A 19,329-nucleotide genomic window follows, 5' to 3' on the forward strand; every position below is an offset into this window, starting at 1 on the left:
AGGAATGATACCTCTTTAGTAGCAAAGGTACATTTAGAAGGCTTACAATACAAGCTATAGGCCCGTAGGCGGTCGAGCACCTTACGTATAGCGGCCTAATGTTCCGCAATGTTAGGTAAGTATATATAGACTAGGATGTTATCTAGGTAAACTATATAGAGGTGGTCTAATAGGCCTAAAAGGGCCCGATTGATATAGGACTAGAATATTATAGGGGCATTAGCTAGACTAAATAGTAAAACTAAGTACTCGAAATAGCTATAGCGAGTGCGAAAGGCTGTCTTCTATTTATCGCCCTTGCGAATACGGATGCGGTAATAGGCGTCCTTAATGTCTAATGTAGTATAGTAGTAGGCACTAGAAAGGCGATCGAGGGTCTCGTTAATAAGCAGAAGTAGACAGCGGTCTTTAATAGTAACAGCATTAAGTCTACGGTAATTAATATATAGGCGCAGGCTACTATCTTTCTTTAGTACGAATAGGATAGGTGCACTAGTAGGACTGTTACTATACCGAATACAACTATTAGCTAGGTTTTCTTCTAGGTACTTACGCAATATAGCAAGCTCGCGCTTACTAAGGTTGTAGAGTAGTCTAAAAGGAACCTCTTTGCCCTCTATAATATTAATCTTATAATCCGTCTCTTTAAATATAGGCAATGTCGATGCTAGGTAGTATTTAAACACATTAATATAAGTCTCTCGAATAGGCTCTAGTATACGAGTAAGCTAATTAGGGTCTATGCTATTAGGGGGCATAGGCTTATCGTTATCGCCTAATAGGTTAACTGTTAGGTTAGCTACGGCAGGTGTTAGGTTGCCGATGAATAGGACCCTAATATCGTTAGGGCACTCGCTAATATCGATGTGTTTAATGTCCTCTTTCCTAGCGATTCTAAATCGCTACTATTAAAGGCCTAGGTCTATAACTATAGCGTAGTACTTAAGAATAGGGTTGCTAATAACAATATCGGAGGGGAGGCTGTCTATATCTACCGCGTAGGCAGTAAAGTTTAGTAGGCGCTTATTACCGAGGTCGTCCTTTAGGGCTATATAAATATAGTAGGCTCTATAGGTTAAGTGCCGAGCGTTATTAAACTAAGCAAGGGTTAGCAGGTTAGTCCTAGGCAATTGTCGGAGGTCTAATTACTTAGCTAGGCGATAGTTGATAAGGGTACTAACTAAATTTCCTAGATCTAGCGTAACCTTAATTTTATAATTATTCCTATATACATCCCCTACAAGATAGGTGCGTATAATAGCTAGCATAATATCGATAGTCTTACGCCGTACAAGGCTAACAGTTAGTGCGGCGCTTATTCTTTTTTCGACTAATTAGAAGGTTAGCCTATAGGGGTAGCGTTAGCTGCTAAGAGATGCTTTCGGTGCTTAGCGGTAGCACGGTCGACTCGGGCCTAATCCCTAGGTTTGTCGCATTAGCCTAGTAGATAGCTAGTGCTGTCGCAATTAAAGCACTTCAATCTAGTTAGGAGGTTGCTATAGCTACTATTAGTCGAGCGATTAGCGTTATAAGGATACGAGCCCCTTCTACGGCCCCTATTACGGCCTCCTCTATATAGCCGTCGGCTACGGCCTCTTCTACGGTTATTGTTACTGTTCCTATTATTAGCATTATTGTTTTAGTAGGAGCCTTAGTTGCCTCCGCGGCTACGGTTGTTAGATAGTCGTATCTTAGATTCTAACCGTTACTAAAGCTATACTGCACGCTCTATAGTTTCTACTTTAATTATGAATTAAATTCGTATAAGATTAGCCTATTTAAACACACGGCGACGGTCTAGTTTAAGGACAAGCTCCTACCTCAATTTGGGGCGTATTTCGGAGATCTATATAGAGTCGGTCTTAGCCGGAAGGTTATCTTCGAGGGTCTTTAAATAGGCCTTAAATAAGCGAGCCGATTAATTACTAGTAGTCTTTTGTTTAGCTCGAAGGTACTAGTCCTAAGCGTATTGTTGCCTTAGTATAGGGTTTCTAAGGGTATCTAGTATAATAGTCTTATAGGTTTTCTACTAAACAGCGGCCTAATCGTTAAGGGAGTCGAAATAGTTATCCTACGTGCGCTTTAGGTCGCTATTAATATACTGTATAGCGTAAACAACTAGGGAGTAGTCGTCTAGTAGCGCTCTTAGTATATTGCGCTAGTTAAGTTTATAGTTACAAATATAGTCGTTATACTGCTTTCGACTAGAGCTATTAAACACAGTGCAATCCTTAAGCTTCGCATCCTTCTTTTAAATAGAAGGTCCTACTACTAGCTCTAGTCTAGCAGTAGTTGTTAAGGCTTCCTATAGGCGGCGAATCTCGAGGAGGTTATCCTTTAGCTATTATTCTTAACGTAGGGCAGTAAGCCTGTTTTAGGTAGCTTCTTAGAGTCTCCCTACTAGTTAGGGGCTAAAGGCTAGTTAGCTATATCGACGGTTAACGATATTATTAAGAATGTCGTCGATAGGCAATTCTAGGTCGTTACCTAGAATTATAGGTTCTTTAGCAGGCTTAGCAGTAGGCCCTTTAGTAGGAGGCACTTTAGTAGGAGCTTTAGTAGGCACTTTAGTAGGCACTGTGCTACTAGCGTTATTGTTGCTAGCGCTGCTAGCGGCAGTACGGTTGTTGTTTCGTAATAAACCGGCTATTATAAGGGGCGACACTAATAATGTATTATTAGCCCCTAAGATACGGATATAGCGGAATTAGTAGATATCGGCCTAGTATGCTTAACTTAGTATAATAGGCCGTGTAGAAGGCCTTGCTTAATAATTGGTACAGTTGTTTTAATAGAATAGTACGTATAGGTCCCGTTCTTTAGGCGTAATATAGTTAAATTAATAGTTTTCGTAGCTATACCGCCGAAAGCTTGAAATAAGGACTATCTAGCTGCTGCCCTTAAAGGGTAGATCGAATACTATATAAGAAGGGTTATATTAGCAGGTAGATAGGGTAGTAGTAGGTATAGGTAGTATTCGATAGAGAACTAGGAGGAGAAGGAGGAAGGTAGGCTAGTTAGCCTAATGCTAAGCGCTAAGCCCTACCTAAGGCACTAAGACCCTAGCTTCACTCGAGCTAGTTATATACCAATCACATATAGCCTCTAATATAGTGCTAGGTAGGATAGATATTCTAGTAGGAAGGATATTCGTAGTATCGTCTATAAGCTTTTCTATATACGAAATAAGCCGCTATTATACGGCGCTATATACCGCGCTCTAAATACTCTCTAAGTATATATATATATAGTATAGTATGCTTTATTAGCCGTATAGAATAGAAGTCTTCGAAAATCCCGTTAGTACTAAGGAGTTAAAAGGCCGGCTACGCTACCGGCTACGCTGCCGGCTACGCTGCCGGCTACGCTACTAGCTACGCTACTAGGGTTTTTAAAGAACTAAAAGAAGATAGATATTCCGGTTGATTTGTATTAGTTTAGATTTTAATAAAAAGAAAATAGGGAAAAATAAGGAAGGTTAAAGAACCTAATACTTATAGTTATAGGCATTATCCCTGTTTTCTAGACTATATTATATACCTGCCTTCGCAACTCTACCTAATACTCCCTCTAAATATCCTTATACTCTACCTACTAGAAATTCAACTAGGTACCTAGACCTATAGCTGCCTCTATATCTTTTGCTATCTTCTATAGGTTAAAGGACTCCTCTATAGCAGCCTCTACCTCCTTATATAATACGAAGTTACTGCCTACCCTATCCTTAATATCTCCTAAATAACTAAGAGTTCTAAGGAACGAACTAGTATTCGGCCTTAGTATAGCGAGTAACTAGTAGAACGTTCTATAGCGCTGCCTTATAGCTCTTTTATATACTATACCGATACCGAGAGAGGAGCTATCCTAGTACTTAATGTTCGAGAATAGTTTAGTTAGAAAGTGCTAGAACTTCTTAAGGAGGGCTTCTAGGGAAATCGATAAGTTCTACCTAGATCTAGATAATAACATTCTACCGAGTAGTTAGGGAATTAAATAGCGAGCGAAAGGATAAAATTTATATCTAATAAGTGCAGTTTCTAAACTAAACTATAATAGCTTATATATATATATATGCTTTTAATTAGTTAGTGCCCTTAGCTAATTGTCTATAGATTTAGGGTTATATAAGCACCTTCCTATAACTAAAAAATGCCGGCTACGCTACCGGCTATACTCTCGTATCTTATAAAGGGCTTGCTTCGAGTTACGTAGACATTCTTACACTTCTTAGAAACCGATAAATTCTATAGTTCGAACTAGCTAATCCTATAGTTGCTTAGCAAACCAACCTAAACTAAACTAGATCTTCGGCTTAGCAAACTAAACCAAACTAACCCGAACTACTGCGGGGTCTATTCTTGTCTTTCTTTATAAGCTCTATAAGGGGTACCGCTGTCTTAGAGTAGCCCTCGATAAATTTCCTATTATAGTTAGCTAATCCTAGGAATAATTGTACGTCTTTAACGTATATAGGCGTTAGCTATTCCTATATTAACTTGGTTTTTTCTAGATTAATCCTAATTCCTATAGTGCTAATAATGAATCCTAGGAACTTAACTTCCTTCTTATAGAATTCGTATTTCTTAGGTACAGTCTTAAATCCTACTTAAGTAAATCGTTTAAAGACGTCCTATACTATTCGTATATAGTCCGCAAGAGCTCCCTTAGTATAGACTAAGATGTCGTCTATATATACGATAACGTATATATCTAGGAGGTCTCGGAGGACTTCGTTTATAAGGTCTTAATATAACGCTAGGGCATTCGTAAGTCCTATAGGTATAACTAAGAATTCGTAAAGCCTATATCTTGTTCGGAATGCTGTTATCTACTCGTATCTAGCTACTATACGTATTGCGTAAAACGCGTCGCGTAGGTTAATCTTCGTATACTAGTCTAATCTAGTTAATCGGTCTTATATTTCTTCGATATTCGGTAATAGGTACTAATTCTTAATCGTAATATCGTTAAGTCGTCTAAAATCGACTACTAGCCGTCCTTCGTCTAATCCGGCTTTTAGAACGAATATTACTAGTAAGGCTACCGAGGATATCGACTTCCGTATCTAGCCTTTTTCTAGTTTCTCTTTTAGCTACTTGTCTAGGGTTTTAAGCTCTTTCTTAGATATTGCGTATAAGGGTCCCTATAGAGGCTCTTTCCTAGGCTGTAAGTGTATCTTATAATCCTATAGTTAGTATTTAGGTAAGGCCGCCTTACCTCTCTCCTTTTTAAAGAGTCGCTTCTACTTACTATACTCTTTAGGAATGTCTAGGTCCGAGATTCTAGTTTTATTCTTTAATAGCGTATAACTTCTATCCTTCCCGTAATTATTATTATAACCCTCCTAACCTAACGGTAGTATCGATCTGGGTTGAATACGGTTCTCCGTAATTCCTATCGACGTAAACGTCTTATAAGTCGCCCTACGTTTGTTAATCTTATCTATCTACGAACGCTGCCGCTATATAGGTTAAATACCGATTATATAGTCGTATTCCTTAAATATAAGTACTTCTCTTCTCTAGTCTACGACTAGGTTATACTTTCTTAACTAAGGTATACCTAATATAATATTATAACTAGCTATATTAGTAATATCTAAGACAATTTCCTCGTAGTGCTATTAGATAGCTAGTAGTAACGGTATCGTCTCTCGTTCTATACTAGGTAGCGGTAACCTATCTACTACTATAAGTTTATACGCTCCTTCTCTTCTACTTCGGGTTGCGATCCCTCGGCTTTTAACGAATAATTCGGAGGCAAAGTTCCCGCTCGCTCCGGAATCTATTAATATACTCGTCGGGTACCCGCTAACGATAACTTTTATACGGAAGACTGCTATTAATGCTTAAGCGCTTTCGGTATTAAGGAACTCTCTTAGAACGCTCTAATCTAGAGAGTTAGTCTGTTTCCCGACTAGTTAGTAGCCTAACGTTATTCTAACTAGCTACGGATCCGTAGTCCTACCGTTCGTGCTTCTTCGGTATATAATTATTATTTTCTTCGAGGGTATCGTTATATATATCTCGTCCTTACGCTACTATAGCCTTTCGGTATTACTAATTTAGTCGCTAGACCGCCTAATGTATATCTTAAGTAATAATCGTCCTCTCGTTAGGTAGAACGTATCCGTAGGGCGTAATTATACTTCCTATCGGTACTCGCTTTATAATAAAGTTATAGTACGTATAGTCTATAGGTATCCGGAGGTAATTCTAGAATTTTGCCCGTAAGCTTATCTAGAAATAATTGAATTAAATAGGATCGACCCTCTATTATCTATTAACCTTTAGAAACATTTCCTCGTATTTGCGTACTAGATATAAGGCGATTGTTGGCGCTACTATAGGTATATCTATTATAAACGTAAGGATCGTATCGTCGTTAATCCCGAATTCGTCTTTACTTTCTTTATTTGTAGTTTCTTCCTCGGTATCTAGACTTTCCTCTAAATCTTCTTACTATTCCTCCTCTTACTAAGAGGACTCCGGTACTTCTAGGATAGCTCCTAACTCCTCTTCGAGAGGGAATAAAGCTTCTAGATCTCGGTTTTCTTCGTCGTCGGCATTTAAGTAAGATTTATTAATCGTTTCTTCTTCTACCTAGGATTTCGTATCTTCTTATATAAGTCGCCTATTCTAAGGGAAAAATCCTATATCTATCTTAGTAGAATAATAAATTTAGTATTAGTCGTCGTAATAGAATCTCTAGTAAAGGGTTCTATATATAGGTTTTTGTCGTCGTGCTATTATATAGATTTGTCGTAGCTCTTTCTTTACGACCTCTATATAGGTCCTTAGCGCACTATTAATAGAGTATAGCCCTACTACTATTTAGTAGCCTCCTCTACCCGAGTCTTTTCGTTATATTATATTAAACTGTTCGCGTCGTACTATATTCTTACCGCGGTAGTTCTATACTATATAGCCTTCCTTACTATATATATAGCAAGTTAATCTTCCTACTTTCTTAGGCGAACTCTTGCTCTTTTTTCCTTTAAATACTCGACCCTTCTAGGTAGCGTCTAGCTCTATTAGTTACGCGCTATAGTAGTTGTTTCTCTTTAGTTTATTATAGGTACTATAGTTTCGTCTATTATTATATCTAGGAGTATAACTAGCTTTTCTAGAAGTCTTAGAATCGTAGCGTCGTTCTAAAGCTCGTTTATAGAGCCTATCGTCGAGATCGATCGTAACCTTAACTAATATTCCTATATTATCTATTTTTCTACCGTCGTATATAAGCTTATCCTTAACGTTGTCCTTAAGACCTTACCGATATATTATTATAAGAGCTTCGTCGTCCTAATCCGTAAGTTAGGCGTATTCCTAGAATTTAGCGGCGTAATCGGTATATAACCCCTTCTAAGTTAAGTGTTAGATAACCCTAACTGCGGTAGTAACCTCGTTAGAAGATCCGAAGACCTTCTTTATCGTACGCTTAAGATATTCGTAGCTTGCGAAGATTCTATTCGAATTATCGGTCCCGTTACTATCTAGATAGGTCCTAAGAAATAGTTTAACCTAATACTAAGCCCTACCTCGTATAAACGTTGTTACGAAAACTAGCTTTAAGTTGTTTTAAACCTAGTTAAATATAAAATATATATCTATCTAGCTAACCTAGGTATCGAACTTGTCCTAGTCGCTATAATAAAAGTCTAGCTTTCCGATCTTAAGGGAATCGTTTCTAGTATAGGTTCCTAGTATACTACTAATACTAGAGGTAGTACGTCGAGTACTACCTATCTCGCTAGGGGCGGGAGTTTCCCTTCCGACTTGTAATAAGGCACTTATCCTAAGGGCGTTTAAAGTGTTACGGTTACTCGCGATAGATCGTTAGGTAACTTCTTATTACGTATAAGCCGAGGCTTCTTTAGAGAGGCTAATATAAGCAGGAGGTAGAGATAGAATAATTAGTATAAAGGTAATTCTAATTAGTAAGTAGGTAATATAAGTTAAACGCCTCGAGCTATAAAGGTATCCCGGCGTTCCTAAATATAAAAGAGATATCTTGTCTATAGTCGTAAGCGACGTAAGCGACGCTATCGCTCTCGACCGCTCCTATCGCTCCTAGTAAGATAGAGCGATAGCTTAGCCCGCTAGTCTTAGCGTCGCTCTAAGATTATATAAGGACTCTAACTAATTAGATCCGTAATAACAAGCTAGAAGGAGCTAGTAATAGCGTATTAGAGCGTAACTAATATATTCTCCTTTATAATATTATTAATAACTTTAAGAAAGACTTCTACTATCTAGTAAGAGTAGTATAGTTAATAAATAACCTCTCGAAGAAGGACTATAATAACTATATTTAGTACCTCTATAAGTACTATTCGAAGGTCGTCGGTAAGGCCGTTTAGTAGTTATCGATTAAATAGTAGCTCGAGAATATAAACTTAGCTAATAATAATAGTAATAATAATAACCTATAGGCGTAAATTAACTAGGTACGCGATAACTTCTTAATAATAATATAGTAGACGACGATAATAATATCGATAAGTAGGTTCTTAGCTTAATAGCTAATCTAGTAGAAGCTACTTATATAAGTAAGACTAGGCTTAGTACGTAGGCGCCGCCGCCGCTATTATTCTTATAATAACCCTTTATTACGACTTAGCGTACTACGCGCGTATTAGATAGCTTCTAGTTAACTACTAGTAGTAATATAGAATATATTAGTCTATATATATTAAAAAGTAAAGACTACTTACTAATATAATACCTAGCGTAAATACTACCTTCTACGCTATTTATACCTTCTATACGAAGCCGCTTATAATATAATACTACTATCGATACTATAAGTAATAGCTAGTCTAAGAACCTTTTGTAGAATATACTAATTTGACTACTTTCTAACGCGGATATATAATAGTAGAACCGCCGCTTTAATCTATACTATAATCTATAGATAGGTATATAAGAGTACTATAATAGATAGCTACTATAGGCGCTAACTAATAAGATATTAAAAGAGTAGGTAGAGTAAGTACGATTATAGCGATAGTAAGGTAGATAGATAGATAATTAAGGCAAGAGTATATTAATAATACCTCTATTTTACTATACTATTAATACCTTACTAATACTTTAGCTTTATTTTAAACTAGTACTAGTAGCGGCGATAGTAGGTACTAGTAGTGCTAGTAGTACTAGCGGTGCTACGCTATTCCTAAGGAAGAGCTAAAAGTAGGTGCGTTTCGTTATAATTATTAGGAACCGCGTACTTCCGAGGGCACGTGCGGCCTTGGCGGTGCCAGAATACAGACACCCCTCGGGCGACGTACCTAGGCAGGAGTGCAGCCAATCAGCGCGAGTTGCTGATGTGCAGACACCCAACACTTGTGGCTTGGCTTGGGTTGGCTTGGCAAGGCCAGCAAGCATGACCTCCGATCTGACTGGGGGCACGAACTCAATGGGAAGCCGGCGAGTCGCGAAACAACAACAACTGGTTACTGCACCGCACAGGTCAACCTAAACCCCGGTAGCATTATTCAAGATGAGCGAGTCGGAGAAGGTGCAGACGCAGACTGTCGAGTCCAAGGTACGTACATACTTCCGCATCATGTCAATGTCAATATTGGAATACCACACACATAGTCCGACCCACCGAGAACTAACCCACTTCTTCCTCATCAGACCGCCGCCGACTATCTCGACCCCACAAACGAGCCAGAGCCGTCGGAAGAGACCGGCCTGGGCACGCACTTCGGCAGCACTTTCGACCCGAACATGAAGAAAGAAGCGCCCAAGCAGCCAGAAACGGCCAAGTCGGCAAAGGAAAAGCTCGCCACCACGTCTTCCACCATGACCACTGCCCAGCTACAGCAAGCGGCTACCGAGGGCGATCCAAACAACTTGATGCAGACCAAGAGATAGAATGGATGACAGGCACTCAGAAGCCGGCAGAGGGACCGAGCGAATTCATCATTAGATACACCACCAGCTCAGCGCGGAGAAAGGTGGCGAAAGCACGACGTATGGACATTGACCAGGGATGGCATGTTCTGGCCGCACCCCAGTCCGACGTCTCCCTACGCACAATTCATATACCCAGTGTATTCCGCATTTGCGCTGCTCGTGTAGTGCCAGCTCCCCAAAGGTGCCAGTGTTCCCTCGCCATACATTCGAAATCCTGCATTTGGAGCAGTCACTTCGTTGCGCCACTGTTCGCCCTGCTGTCAGCTCGCGTCAGCTAGGAAGCTGCTAAGGTTCCTACGCAGCACGCAAATCTTCCTTCTGCACAGCCAGCCAGCCCGGTATAGCCATGATGGCGAGAACAGTAGACGTGAGTCTGAACATGTTGACGGCTCAAGGTCTTGATGTAGCGATAGACACTGCACTTATGAGTCTGACCAAGACAGATTTGTTGCTCGCATTGCCTCTCGGAGAACGTGAGGGCACATCTACAGCGCTCAAGCACTCGACCCGAAGTGGAAGCTGGCCGAGGTCTCGCTATTGTGAGCGTACAGACATCGATCGCCCAAGCGAAGAGGAATAAGAGCATTCGCATGACAATCCCTGCGACGAGGCACGATATGGCGCTAGCTGTACTGCTAGCGAGGCAACAAATAGTCGGAGAGCGCAAGGAGCGAAGAACAAGAAGTCCAGAGGCGTATGTGGGAGGAAGATTAGGATGGGTCAATAACGGCCCTCCACTCCTGCTCCTGCTTCGTGACAGCAAGCACGCACGGACAGCGCGAAGATACGGGGACGAGCTCGGAGGAGACCAGATGCCACGACGGAACTTTGTCGGCAAAGGAATCCAGGACGCCTTCTTACTCCCTGGTGCATGCACTCGTGATCAAATCGTGACTGGCTTCTGTACACTCGCTGCGTAACACTTGCCAAAGACTATCACTTCCCGCCCTCTCTGGAACTGTCTTAGATGTAAAGCTCATTTCAGCTATGGCATAGCTCGAGAACTGATCAGGCTTCCTCAAACTCCTTCAGCCGCGAGAACCGTCCCATCGTTCGCGACCGCCAGCTTTTGTCTCTTCAGAGACTCCTTCACAGGCCGTCGGGCCTCAAAGATCTTGTCAAGCTCCTCTAACGTACGACCTTTCGTCTCCGGAAGCAGAAAGTAGAAGACAGTTGCCTGCACCGCACACCAGACGATGAAAACGATGTATGTCTTCCATCCGATGTTGTGGAGGGAGATTGGCCAGGCGAATTGATTGAGCAGACCACCGGCATTCACAGCCAAGCTAGAGAAAGCCATCCCTTTAGCTCGCCCCTCGAAGGACAACACCTCGACCGGATAAAGTGCTTGCAGGGGCGTAAGACCAACAGAAAAGACGGCTCCAAAGATGAAGATGCAAGCAACTGTAGCCTTCGCTGCAGCATCATTCGTTTGCCCACTAAAGTTTCCCAGTTTGACCGTCAGCAACGTTCCTAGGACTACAATCGGGTGCACAGGATGGTATACGTACGTTTCATTGAATACTCCCGTAGCAGCAGTCACGCCAATCCAGACGATACAACATCCCGTCATCGAGAAGAGCATCAGCGGTCTTCGGCCGATACGCTCAACAAAAGCCGCGCCAGTCAATGCGAACGCAAATTGGAAGCATGCGTAGCCAAGATTGATGTTGGCTTGCTCAATACTGCCGGTATATCCTGCTGTATTCAAGACCTGTTTCGAAGGTCAGCAAACGTTTCAGACACTGAGGTGCCCTCAAAAGATTGCTTCCTTACCGCAGGTAGGAAGTAGGAGAGCACGCCATTGCCTGCCCATTGGGCGAAGATGCTGAACACGCAATTGCATAGGATACGATATCGACCAGACCTGGAGGCAAAGAGGGCTGAGTAGTCCCAGAATCGTTTGTCCTGCCGAGCACATGTCAGTTTGTAGAAAATATTGACAGCGGTGGTCGAGCACTTACTGCACCATTCGTGTTGAGATACTCCTCGTACTCAGCAATTTGAAGCTTGACCCATACGCTTTCAGGGTTACCGAGACCATGCCATTTGGTGAGCGTGTTGATGGCCTTTTCGCGCTTATTGTTCACGAACAACCATCGAGGACTTTCTGGGATGAAGAACACAAAGAGCACGATCAGGCCAGGGAAGATGAGTTGCATGTATACCGGAATCAGCCAAGAAATATTGCCGGCCAAGTTGAGACCACCTCGAACAGCGCCAGCGGCTAAGATTGACCCGGTGAACCAGAAGGTGTTGCAGTACGCCTGGTGAAGAGTTAGCGCATGACTACTGGTCGCTGGCTAGCTGAAAGCCCTTCTTACCGTAATGATCCCTCTCCAAGAAGGATGTGCGGTTTCAACAACGTAAATCGGTCCTGCTGCAGATACGATTGAGACGCCAAAGCCTAGTAAGAATCGACCACCTTTCAGCTGTCCGTCATCGGCAGTGAATACTGTGGTACCATTGATGATGGTGCCCAAGATTATCAGGCAGGCACCAATGATCATTCCAACTTTTCTGCCCCAGGAATCGATGGCCGGGCCCACAAAAGGCAGAGCGCAAACACCTCCGATCTGATACATGGCAGAGTTGATGGCCTGCCATTCTCCGTCGACAGAACCACCAAAGAAGTCCAGGAACCGGGAATTAGCAGTCAAGCCCCCGAATAAAGAGCCATCAAAGCCGTTCATGGTCTGGCAAAAGCATCCGAGCAAGAGACATCCGATTAATCTCAGCGTCGTCGGATGGAAAATTCTGGGGGGCTCCTTGAGCTGCGCTTCGTGAAATGCTTCACTGCCTTTCACAACACGCATGTGAACAAGACCGGGCTGCGACGTCGTCAATCATCAGCGCTCATGGTCCCAGCTGAGTGGCTTACCTCCTTCTCGTTCACGATCTCCACCATACTGGTCGCATTCTTCTCGTCTATAGTGCCCGACATGCTGGACAACACTCAATGTGTCTTCGACTGATGTTCAGGATGTCCCTTGAAGATTGTCGCATCAAGCTCCACTCGTGGCCCTCTGCAAGTATCTATACGCTCCCCGCCCAGGCTTTTGTACTACACCAGACAGCTGCACCATCTAGAGCACAACGTAGCGTACCTTGTCTGACCCCGGACAGTTCTAGGAACACGGAGTGTTGGTCTCCGCAGAACGCCACGGTCTGGGCTTCGGAGATGCGGTCCTGCTGGCCGCTCAACCGTTCAGAATAGAAGAAATGCCACCCTGACAGCTTCACTGACGCTACACCATCGCTTGCAATTTGAAGGATCGGTGTCAGAGGCTGGACTTGTGGTCGTGGCGCTGGGGTAGCGTACGTGCCGTGCCACAGAATATCCACATCCGGACGCGGAGCACTGCACTCCGCACGTTGATGGAGAAACAAGCTTTGGAGACTTCGGACGCCATCACAGGCTAATGTCAGTCAAAAGCAGAATGGCGGCAACTGTTGGACGAGATGTGGGAGCACACGGAATAAATCGCGAGGAAATGGAAAGATTGGAGCGCACCAGAATGTGACCGACATTCAAGAACAGCACTTCCCGAACCAGCATCTGAAGATGCATCTTGACAGGCAACGTGGTACCCTCAGGCTTTGTCAGACAAGGGTATGTTTATGTTTAGCCGCTCGCAGTGTTTGAGAACCACATTGCTGGCAAAGACGCCGAGGTGCCTTTTCCAGCCAGCTCATATGACCACAGAGAGCGCACATGGGTCCAGAGTTCGATTGATCCGCGCTCATGTGACAAACTCCACGTTGAAGAGATCTACGGCTTGTTGGCTTCCATCGATCCAGTTGTCAACAAAGGTGTACATCTCGTCAACGTTCACATCGGCACAAGCATCCCAGGCTGCACTTCGCTCGCTAGCGAGGCTGTGTGATGTGTTCTGGGAATTTTCAAATGCTTCATGCACGTTCTCACGACGGATTACAGCTGTATGCTGCGTGCGTAAGCCTTCGTTCGCTGGTGTTCGAGACCCGACGTAAGCCTGCGCAACAGACGAGAATATGGCGCATGCATTGCGTAAGCGAAGAGTGCTCTCTCTTGGCTCTACGACTTCTTCTAGTGATTGTTGGAATCGAATGAGAAGATCGAGATCCGAATGGTCGAAAACAGATATGGAGTGGAGGAAGACAACGACCAGAGGAGTGAACGACCCGTACAGGAGGAACCAGGTCAAATACGCGTTCACTAGACGACCTTCGCGGAAGTCGCGAACCGAGGGGAAGATCTCCAGGTGAGCAGCCAAGCCCTGACGGGCTGCGTCGTAGCATTCTTGGGTGATCACGCCGGCAGATTCAATGGTCGCGAACGTGCTTCGGTGAAGCGTGGCCAACAAGGAGTAGTAGATCACCACAGTCGTTTTCCCGCAAAGTACATCGTAAATGTCGGGATAGATAGTCTCCGCTGTCGCTTGCGGTCGTTGGTAGAGAAACCAGTGATCAAAGCCTCGAGACAGTTCTTTTACAATTGCAAGTCGCTCCTGAGGAGACTTCTTCAAGGCTCTCGCTGTATACAGACGTTCGGAGATTTGACCTTCCAAGCGAGCCAGATTGACGAAGGAGATGAGTGACTCGTCCCAAGCGGTAAAACGCGAGTCTTTACATGGCATGAGCATATCGACGTCAATGTCGTCGTCCCTTATGGTGGATGTCTGACCGAAGGTGAGTGCCAGATTCTTCTCGTACCCAAAAATAGTCCAAAACGTTCTGAGTCGGTCTTGCACCTCGTGTTCAGGAAGATTTGTGTAGCTGCCGCGCCTGTGCAGACCCATATTAAGAACATGTCGGGCGGCACAAGCCATGATTGTCCATGATCGCTTCATATTAGAATTCTCTTGAGCTCGACAGGCAGCGATGCGCAATGCCTTCACGTTCTCGAGAGTGGGGTTCGTCCATATCTCGTGGAACTGGAGGCCAGCATCAAAATTCCGCTCGCATTGCTCATATAGCGCTTGTGGATCTACACCTCGGGGGATGTTGAGATCAGGGTGCAGCATCCACTCTATCATCAAGAAGAGCAACAGACCATGCATCATAGTCAATGCTCCAACAGACATGGGCTGCGTTGGAAAGTAGGCAGCACGGCAAAGCGTCTCCACTTCGTCGATCTGTCCGAGTCCATAGGCAAGTAGCACTGTTGATGGGTGCGATTTAAAGGTTTTGAGGAGAGCGAGGACGTGGTCTACGGGTGGTAGCTGAATGTCCCTTGCATGGTCAATCGTGAGATGGACGGTGGCAGATTTGCCAGGTGAAACGGCTGTGTCGGGAGGACTGCCGCGTGAAACAACCTCCCTTAGATGTCTAAGGCCTTCCTGAGCAGCGACGAGTTGGGCATGATCTTGAGCAAGTGACTGAGAGACTTCGCCGGCACCGAGGGCTTGAGCAGCGAAGCTAGAGACTCCCTCATACACGGCCGGCAAAGTGTCAATCGTGGCTGATGTTTCTATAGAGGGTCGGGGAGATGTCGCCTTCGGGCTACCGTTACTGGCACTACTGCTGTCAACCGATTGTCGATTCGAAAGTGCGAGCAGCTGTTGGACGGAGCTCTGGATCTGCTCGATGTTCTCTGCAAGCTGGTTAAGATCCAAGGACCTGTGCTAGGTCAACAATGGTGCCGCACTCTCGGAAGAGCAACGCTTTCGTGCCTCACCCATGCGTCGTCGTCGGCTGTCGCACCGCAGTACGCTGGAGGCCAGGTCCTTGCGTGGACGGCTTGCAGTCGATGCCGGAGGTCGAACAGGACGAGCACGGATACTGTTTATCGCAACGAATCTGATTCAACGGCTTAGACTAGTGGAGATGGATGGACTCTCGGACGATACCTTTCGAATCCTGCAATTGAAGCACTGCGCATGTGTCAATAAAAAGCGACCGGTCTTCAGAGCGCCGAAGGATACTCACGGCTTTTGGTATTACTGAACGACTCCTCTCCGCTGCCATGATGTCTTTATCATTGGAATGAATGATGGGTTTGCCAAGAGAGCTCATGTCAGGAGTCAAGGTTTGCTGTCGGCCAGTGATGTGTGATGTGGTTTCGCGCCTCCATTCACACAGAAATTACATGTGATGCTGCTCATGAGATCATGTCGCCCTTTGGCCGCAAAATGACCCAATAACAGGTTGTGGCTGCCTCAGACGTCTTCGAAAGCGAAGCTACAGTCACGGGGAATAATGGGGTGGTCATCCACGGCAGCAAGGACAGGCCAGGACAAGGAAAGCCACGTTCACGGATTGTTCCTTCTGCCGAGGTCGATGTCCGAACGCCCTGGCCGTGGCCCGTATGTCAAAGTTTCCCAGCAAGCAATGAAAAGATGGCTACTGGTGATATATCATTGCTTGAGCTCTTCACTCGCGAAAACACTTCTTTCTGATCACCTCTGAGCTACACGACGGCGAGCCAGCGCCTGATCACGTCGAGGGGGGAATATAGAAGAAATGCTTCCATCTTTTCAAGGAAGTGGATGGCCTTGGGCACGGCACCATTGAGCTCATTGATCCGGATTCAAGATGTGCGGATCCTAGCATTGAGCTCATTTGGATGATCCGAATCCAAGACATACGGATCATACATCTTTGAAATGGGCTTCAGTCTTACTTACGGTGCTGTGGGGATGGTATGAAGTTGTCTCCTCGTGTGCGACCAAGACCACCACCACTAAGCACTATAGCAGGCAAGGAGAGTAGCTCTAGTTCAGGATGAGCGCCGAGGCAAATCAATAGTCGTGTTCTCCCGTAGAAGTTCGGGATTGATGATGCTGGGTCCAATATGATATCGACGAAAGACCCCCAACGGTGCCAACTTGGGCCTTCGCAGAGCATTTGCCTTTTGAAGTACACATGACAGCAGTGACATCGTTGTCGGTGATGTCAACCTCCTTTCAAAGCCATGCCATGCCAAGACGAGTCTTTTGCTAACCCTTTCTAGGCTACCGATCATCGCTTGCTTGAAGCAGGACGCCTGATGAAGCTAAATTGTATGTATCCTCGATGTTGCCTTGCAATGACCTCCTAGATCTTGCACATACACAAAGCAGTTCGGTATGGCTTGCTTGTCCGGTGTAAGACAACCGACCTCTTTGCAATAATTACAGTCCCGCAATATTGCCATTTGCTGGAATTCCAATCCTCAGCGTCCCGCAACAGTCGAGTCCTGGCGCACGCTGGAACGGATCGGCAGCGCCAATGGCGGAGGACATCGATATGGATATCGGTCCCACGACACTCGTGGCGTTGTGGAAGGATCGTAGCGCTGCCGGTTGTGAGCACATCATTCAGAGCGTCATATGCATTCTACATGCTTGATCCCCAGCTCCTGCGCCTCTGTCTCAACTTCAGGTGTTCTTCGCGCAGGCGTTACCAGACGATGCATTCCATCGGACTCATTTTACCTTTCCTGGCTTTCGTCGAGTCCGCCTTTGGACAGCTTGGCCAGTCGAATGCAACCGCTGGAGCTTTCACTGATATTCTGCTGTGCAACCAGACTTTTGCAGATGCGAACGGGGTTAGTCCTTCCTGTCTTGACTTGATCGACCTGCATACTCACCTTGCAAGACTGGCGTCTTCACAGTCAATCCCAACGTCGATCAAGGAACGCAGACGGATCAACCAGATAATGACACTGGGAAGACAAGACCTGTAGACCTGGCGGTCACGCTGGTTGAGGAACCCAACACTTCTCGTCTTCAATTGACAACATGGCTCAACCCCCGAGGTGCCAACTACAGCGACGACTTTGGCCTCGGCTACGATGTATGCGGCATGGCTATTGGGCCTTTTCCAAACAACACGCTATACAGAGCACAGTCAGATAATGGTTCCTGCTACTCTGTGCTGGATGAGACCTGCGTCAACGACATCAAGATTTTGGCGCAGCAGTTTGCCTTGGAGTTGACGTTGAATCCAACGCCGTATCCTAATAGCAACCTCACCGTCGACTCAATCAGCACGGTGTGCTCTGATATCGCTGCGAATTTGTCTTCGAATCTACCGAAAAGCTGCAAAAACTATTTTAAGGATGATACAACAGTTAGCAATGCTACTCGTGAGTATCCCCATCGTCTCCTCATGACATACCTGACACAAGGCAGCTCTGACTGGATACAACTCCTCCATACTGTACGCGAACTGCTACACGAATGTGAGCCACAATGATGCATACTACGCGATCGAGACCTCTTTCGTCGATTACAATGATGCCAACTACAATCTCCTGGGGCGAATCGCTGCACCAATTCTCGCCATTTGGATGCCTATAGCGAATGCCGAGCGACCAAGCACAATTCAGTATGCTACCGCTGAATTGATCTGCGCAGGAGTAAAGAAGTTCAATCCGGGCAGCCGGGTCGCTGCATCGCTGCCGTCTCCGACCCCAGTCGGAAGCGGTGGTGGATTGGCTGGAGGCGCGATTGCTGGAATTGTTGTTGGTGTTGTGGTCGGTGTCGCTTTGATTGCAGCTTTGGCCGTATGGTGGTTGGTTTCTCAAAGACGAAGAGCGAGGAGTAATGCGGCCGTAGAAGTGACACCGCCGGAGAAAGGAACAAGTGATTACTCTTCAACAGGAGCAGGGCCACCTGGCGATGTCAAGGTCAATGAACAAATGTCACCTACGGAAGCTCCGGATACGGCCCTATCGGAGCTGCCTCCATCAACCTCTACAAGGTCAGAATTGGACACAGGAAAGGGCGTCGAGCGTTTCGAGCTGCCTTCGGAGGCCTCCAAACCTGTGGAGCTTCCTGGGAGCGGAGCGGCCGTCCGAAATTAGCAGTCCAGTTATTCATTGATACGATACGAAAAGAAAGACGGATATATGCTCCATAAAACATGGAGGCAAGCTGCTCACGTAAGCTGGTGTTCCGTCCAAGATCGTGGTTTCTCGTTGCATGCCTTTGCACTGCTCCAACGGAAGTTGCTGGAATATATAGCAGCAATGCTTCACAGCCCTGAATTGCGCAACACATTTTTCGGTGTGATTGCCGTCCAGTGGCTACAGCACATCGGATAACGGTGTTTCCAACCGACCACCGAAACTGAAAGCCGATAAGGACATATTGTATGCCTATTAAGGTAATACTGGACCGGCCAGGGCAGATTGCTGAGCACTGGAGGAGCACGTACTTTGCGGAAATTTGCCGGAGTGTTGGAGATATATAATATGATAGAGTCCGAGTTGCCGTCGTTTTCTAGACTCTATATTGGCAATCCCATTCTCGAGACACCGAAGAACTGCTTGTAATACTCGACCCACTACATATTCCGGAGGAAACAATAGCAGCTAGAGATAGAGATCTGCGAGCACGTCTCCGAAGCTTGCGTCTCGAACTTTTCGTTGAAGATCTTCGATGAGACCTTTACATTAACGCCGACCATTGGCAGGGACTTGCGTGGTCCTGAGTTG

The 19,329-nt window shown here is 45.2% G+C and overlaps 4 protein-coding genes across 4 annotated transcripts; 2 read left to right on the forward strand and 2 right to left on the reverse strand.

Annotated features, from left to right (window-relative positions):
• Positions 1-9,504: 9,504 nt before the first annotated feature.
• On the forward strand, positions 9,505-9,884 carry MYCFIDRAFT_80885 (uncharacterized protein; the record flags this gene model as incomplete). Its single annotated transcript, XM_007932650.1, has 2 exons — positions 9,505-9,549; positions 9,606-9,884. 2 exons carry the CDS (start codon positions 9,505-9,507, stop codon positions 9,882-9,884), a joined length of 324 nt encoding a protein of 107 aa, XP_007930841.1.
• Positions 9,885-10,944: 1,060 nt separating this feature from the next.
• MYCFIDRAFT_144047 (uncharacterized protein) lies at positions 10,945-12,742 on the reverse strand (the record flags this gene model as incomplete). The annotated part of the gene is made up of 5 exons (XM_007932651.1): positions 10,945-11,365; positions 11,438-11,640; positions 11,703-11,834; positions 11,891-12,193; positions 12,251-12,742. 5 exons carry the CDS (start codon positions 12,740-12,742, stop codon positions 10,945-10,947), a joined length of 1,551 nt encoding a protein of 516 aa, XP_007930842.1.
• Positions 12,743-13,669: 927 nt separating this feature from the next.
• Positions 13,670-15,133, reverse strand: MYCFIDRAFT_144851 (uncharacterized protein; the record flags this gene model as incomplete). The annotated part of the gene is made up of 1 exon (XM_007932652.1): positions 13,670-15,133. A coding segment is annotated over one exon (1,464 nt), but the record flags the coding sequence as incomplete, so codon positions are not given.
• Positions 15,134-15,900: 767 nt separating this feature from the next.
• Positions 15,901-18,696, forward strand: MYCFIDRAFT_178616 (uncharacterized protein; the record flags this gene model as incomplete). The annotated part of the gene is made up of 19 exons (XM_007932653.1): positions 15,901-15,963; positions 15,990-16,020; positions 16,071-16,206; positions 16,237-16,256; positions 16,277-16,347; positions 16,390-16,444; positions 16,465-16,567; positions 16,596-16,624; positions 16,656-16,694; positions 16,718-16,727; positions 16,768-16,796; positions 16,820-16,838; positions 16,886-16,913; positions 16,948-16,991; positions 17,027-17,167; positions 17,211-17,436; positions 17,487-17,908; positions 17,949-17,991; positions 18,019-18,696. The coding sequence occupies 19 exons, from the start codon at positions 15,901-15,903 to the stop codon at positions 18,694-18,696; spliced, it is 2,187 nt and encodes a 728-aa protein (XP_007930844.1).
• Between the last annotated feature and the right edge of the window lie 633 nt (positions 18,697-19,329).

The sequence above is a fragment of the Pseudocercospora fijiensis genome (genome assembly GCF_000340215.1).
Source record: "Pseudocercospora fijiensis CIRAD86 unplaced genomic scaffold MYCFIscaffold_9, whole genome shotgun sequence".
Classification (NCBI taxonomy): Eukaryota; Fungi; Ascomycota; class Dothideomycetes; order Mycosphaerellales; family Mycosphaerellaceae; genus Pseudocercospora; species Pseudocercospora fijiensis.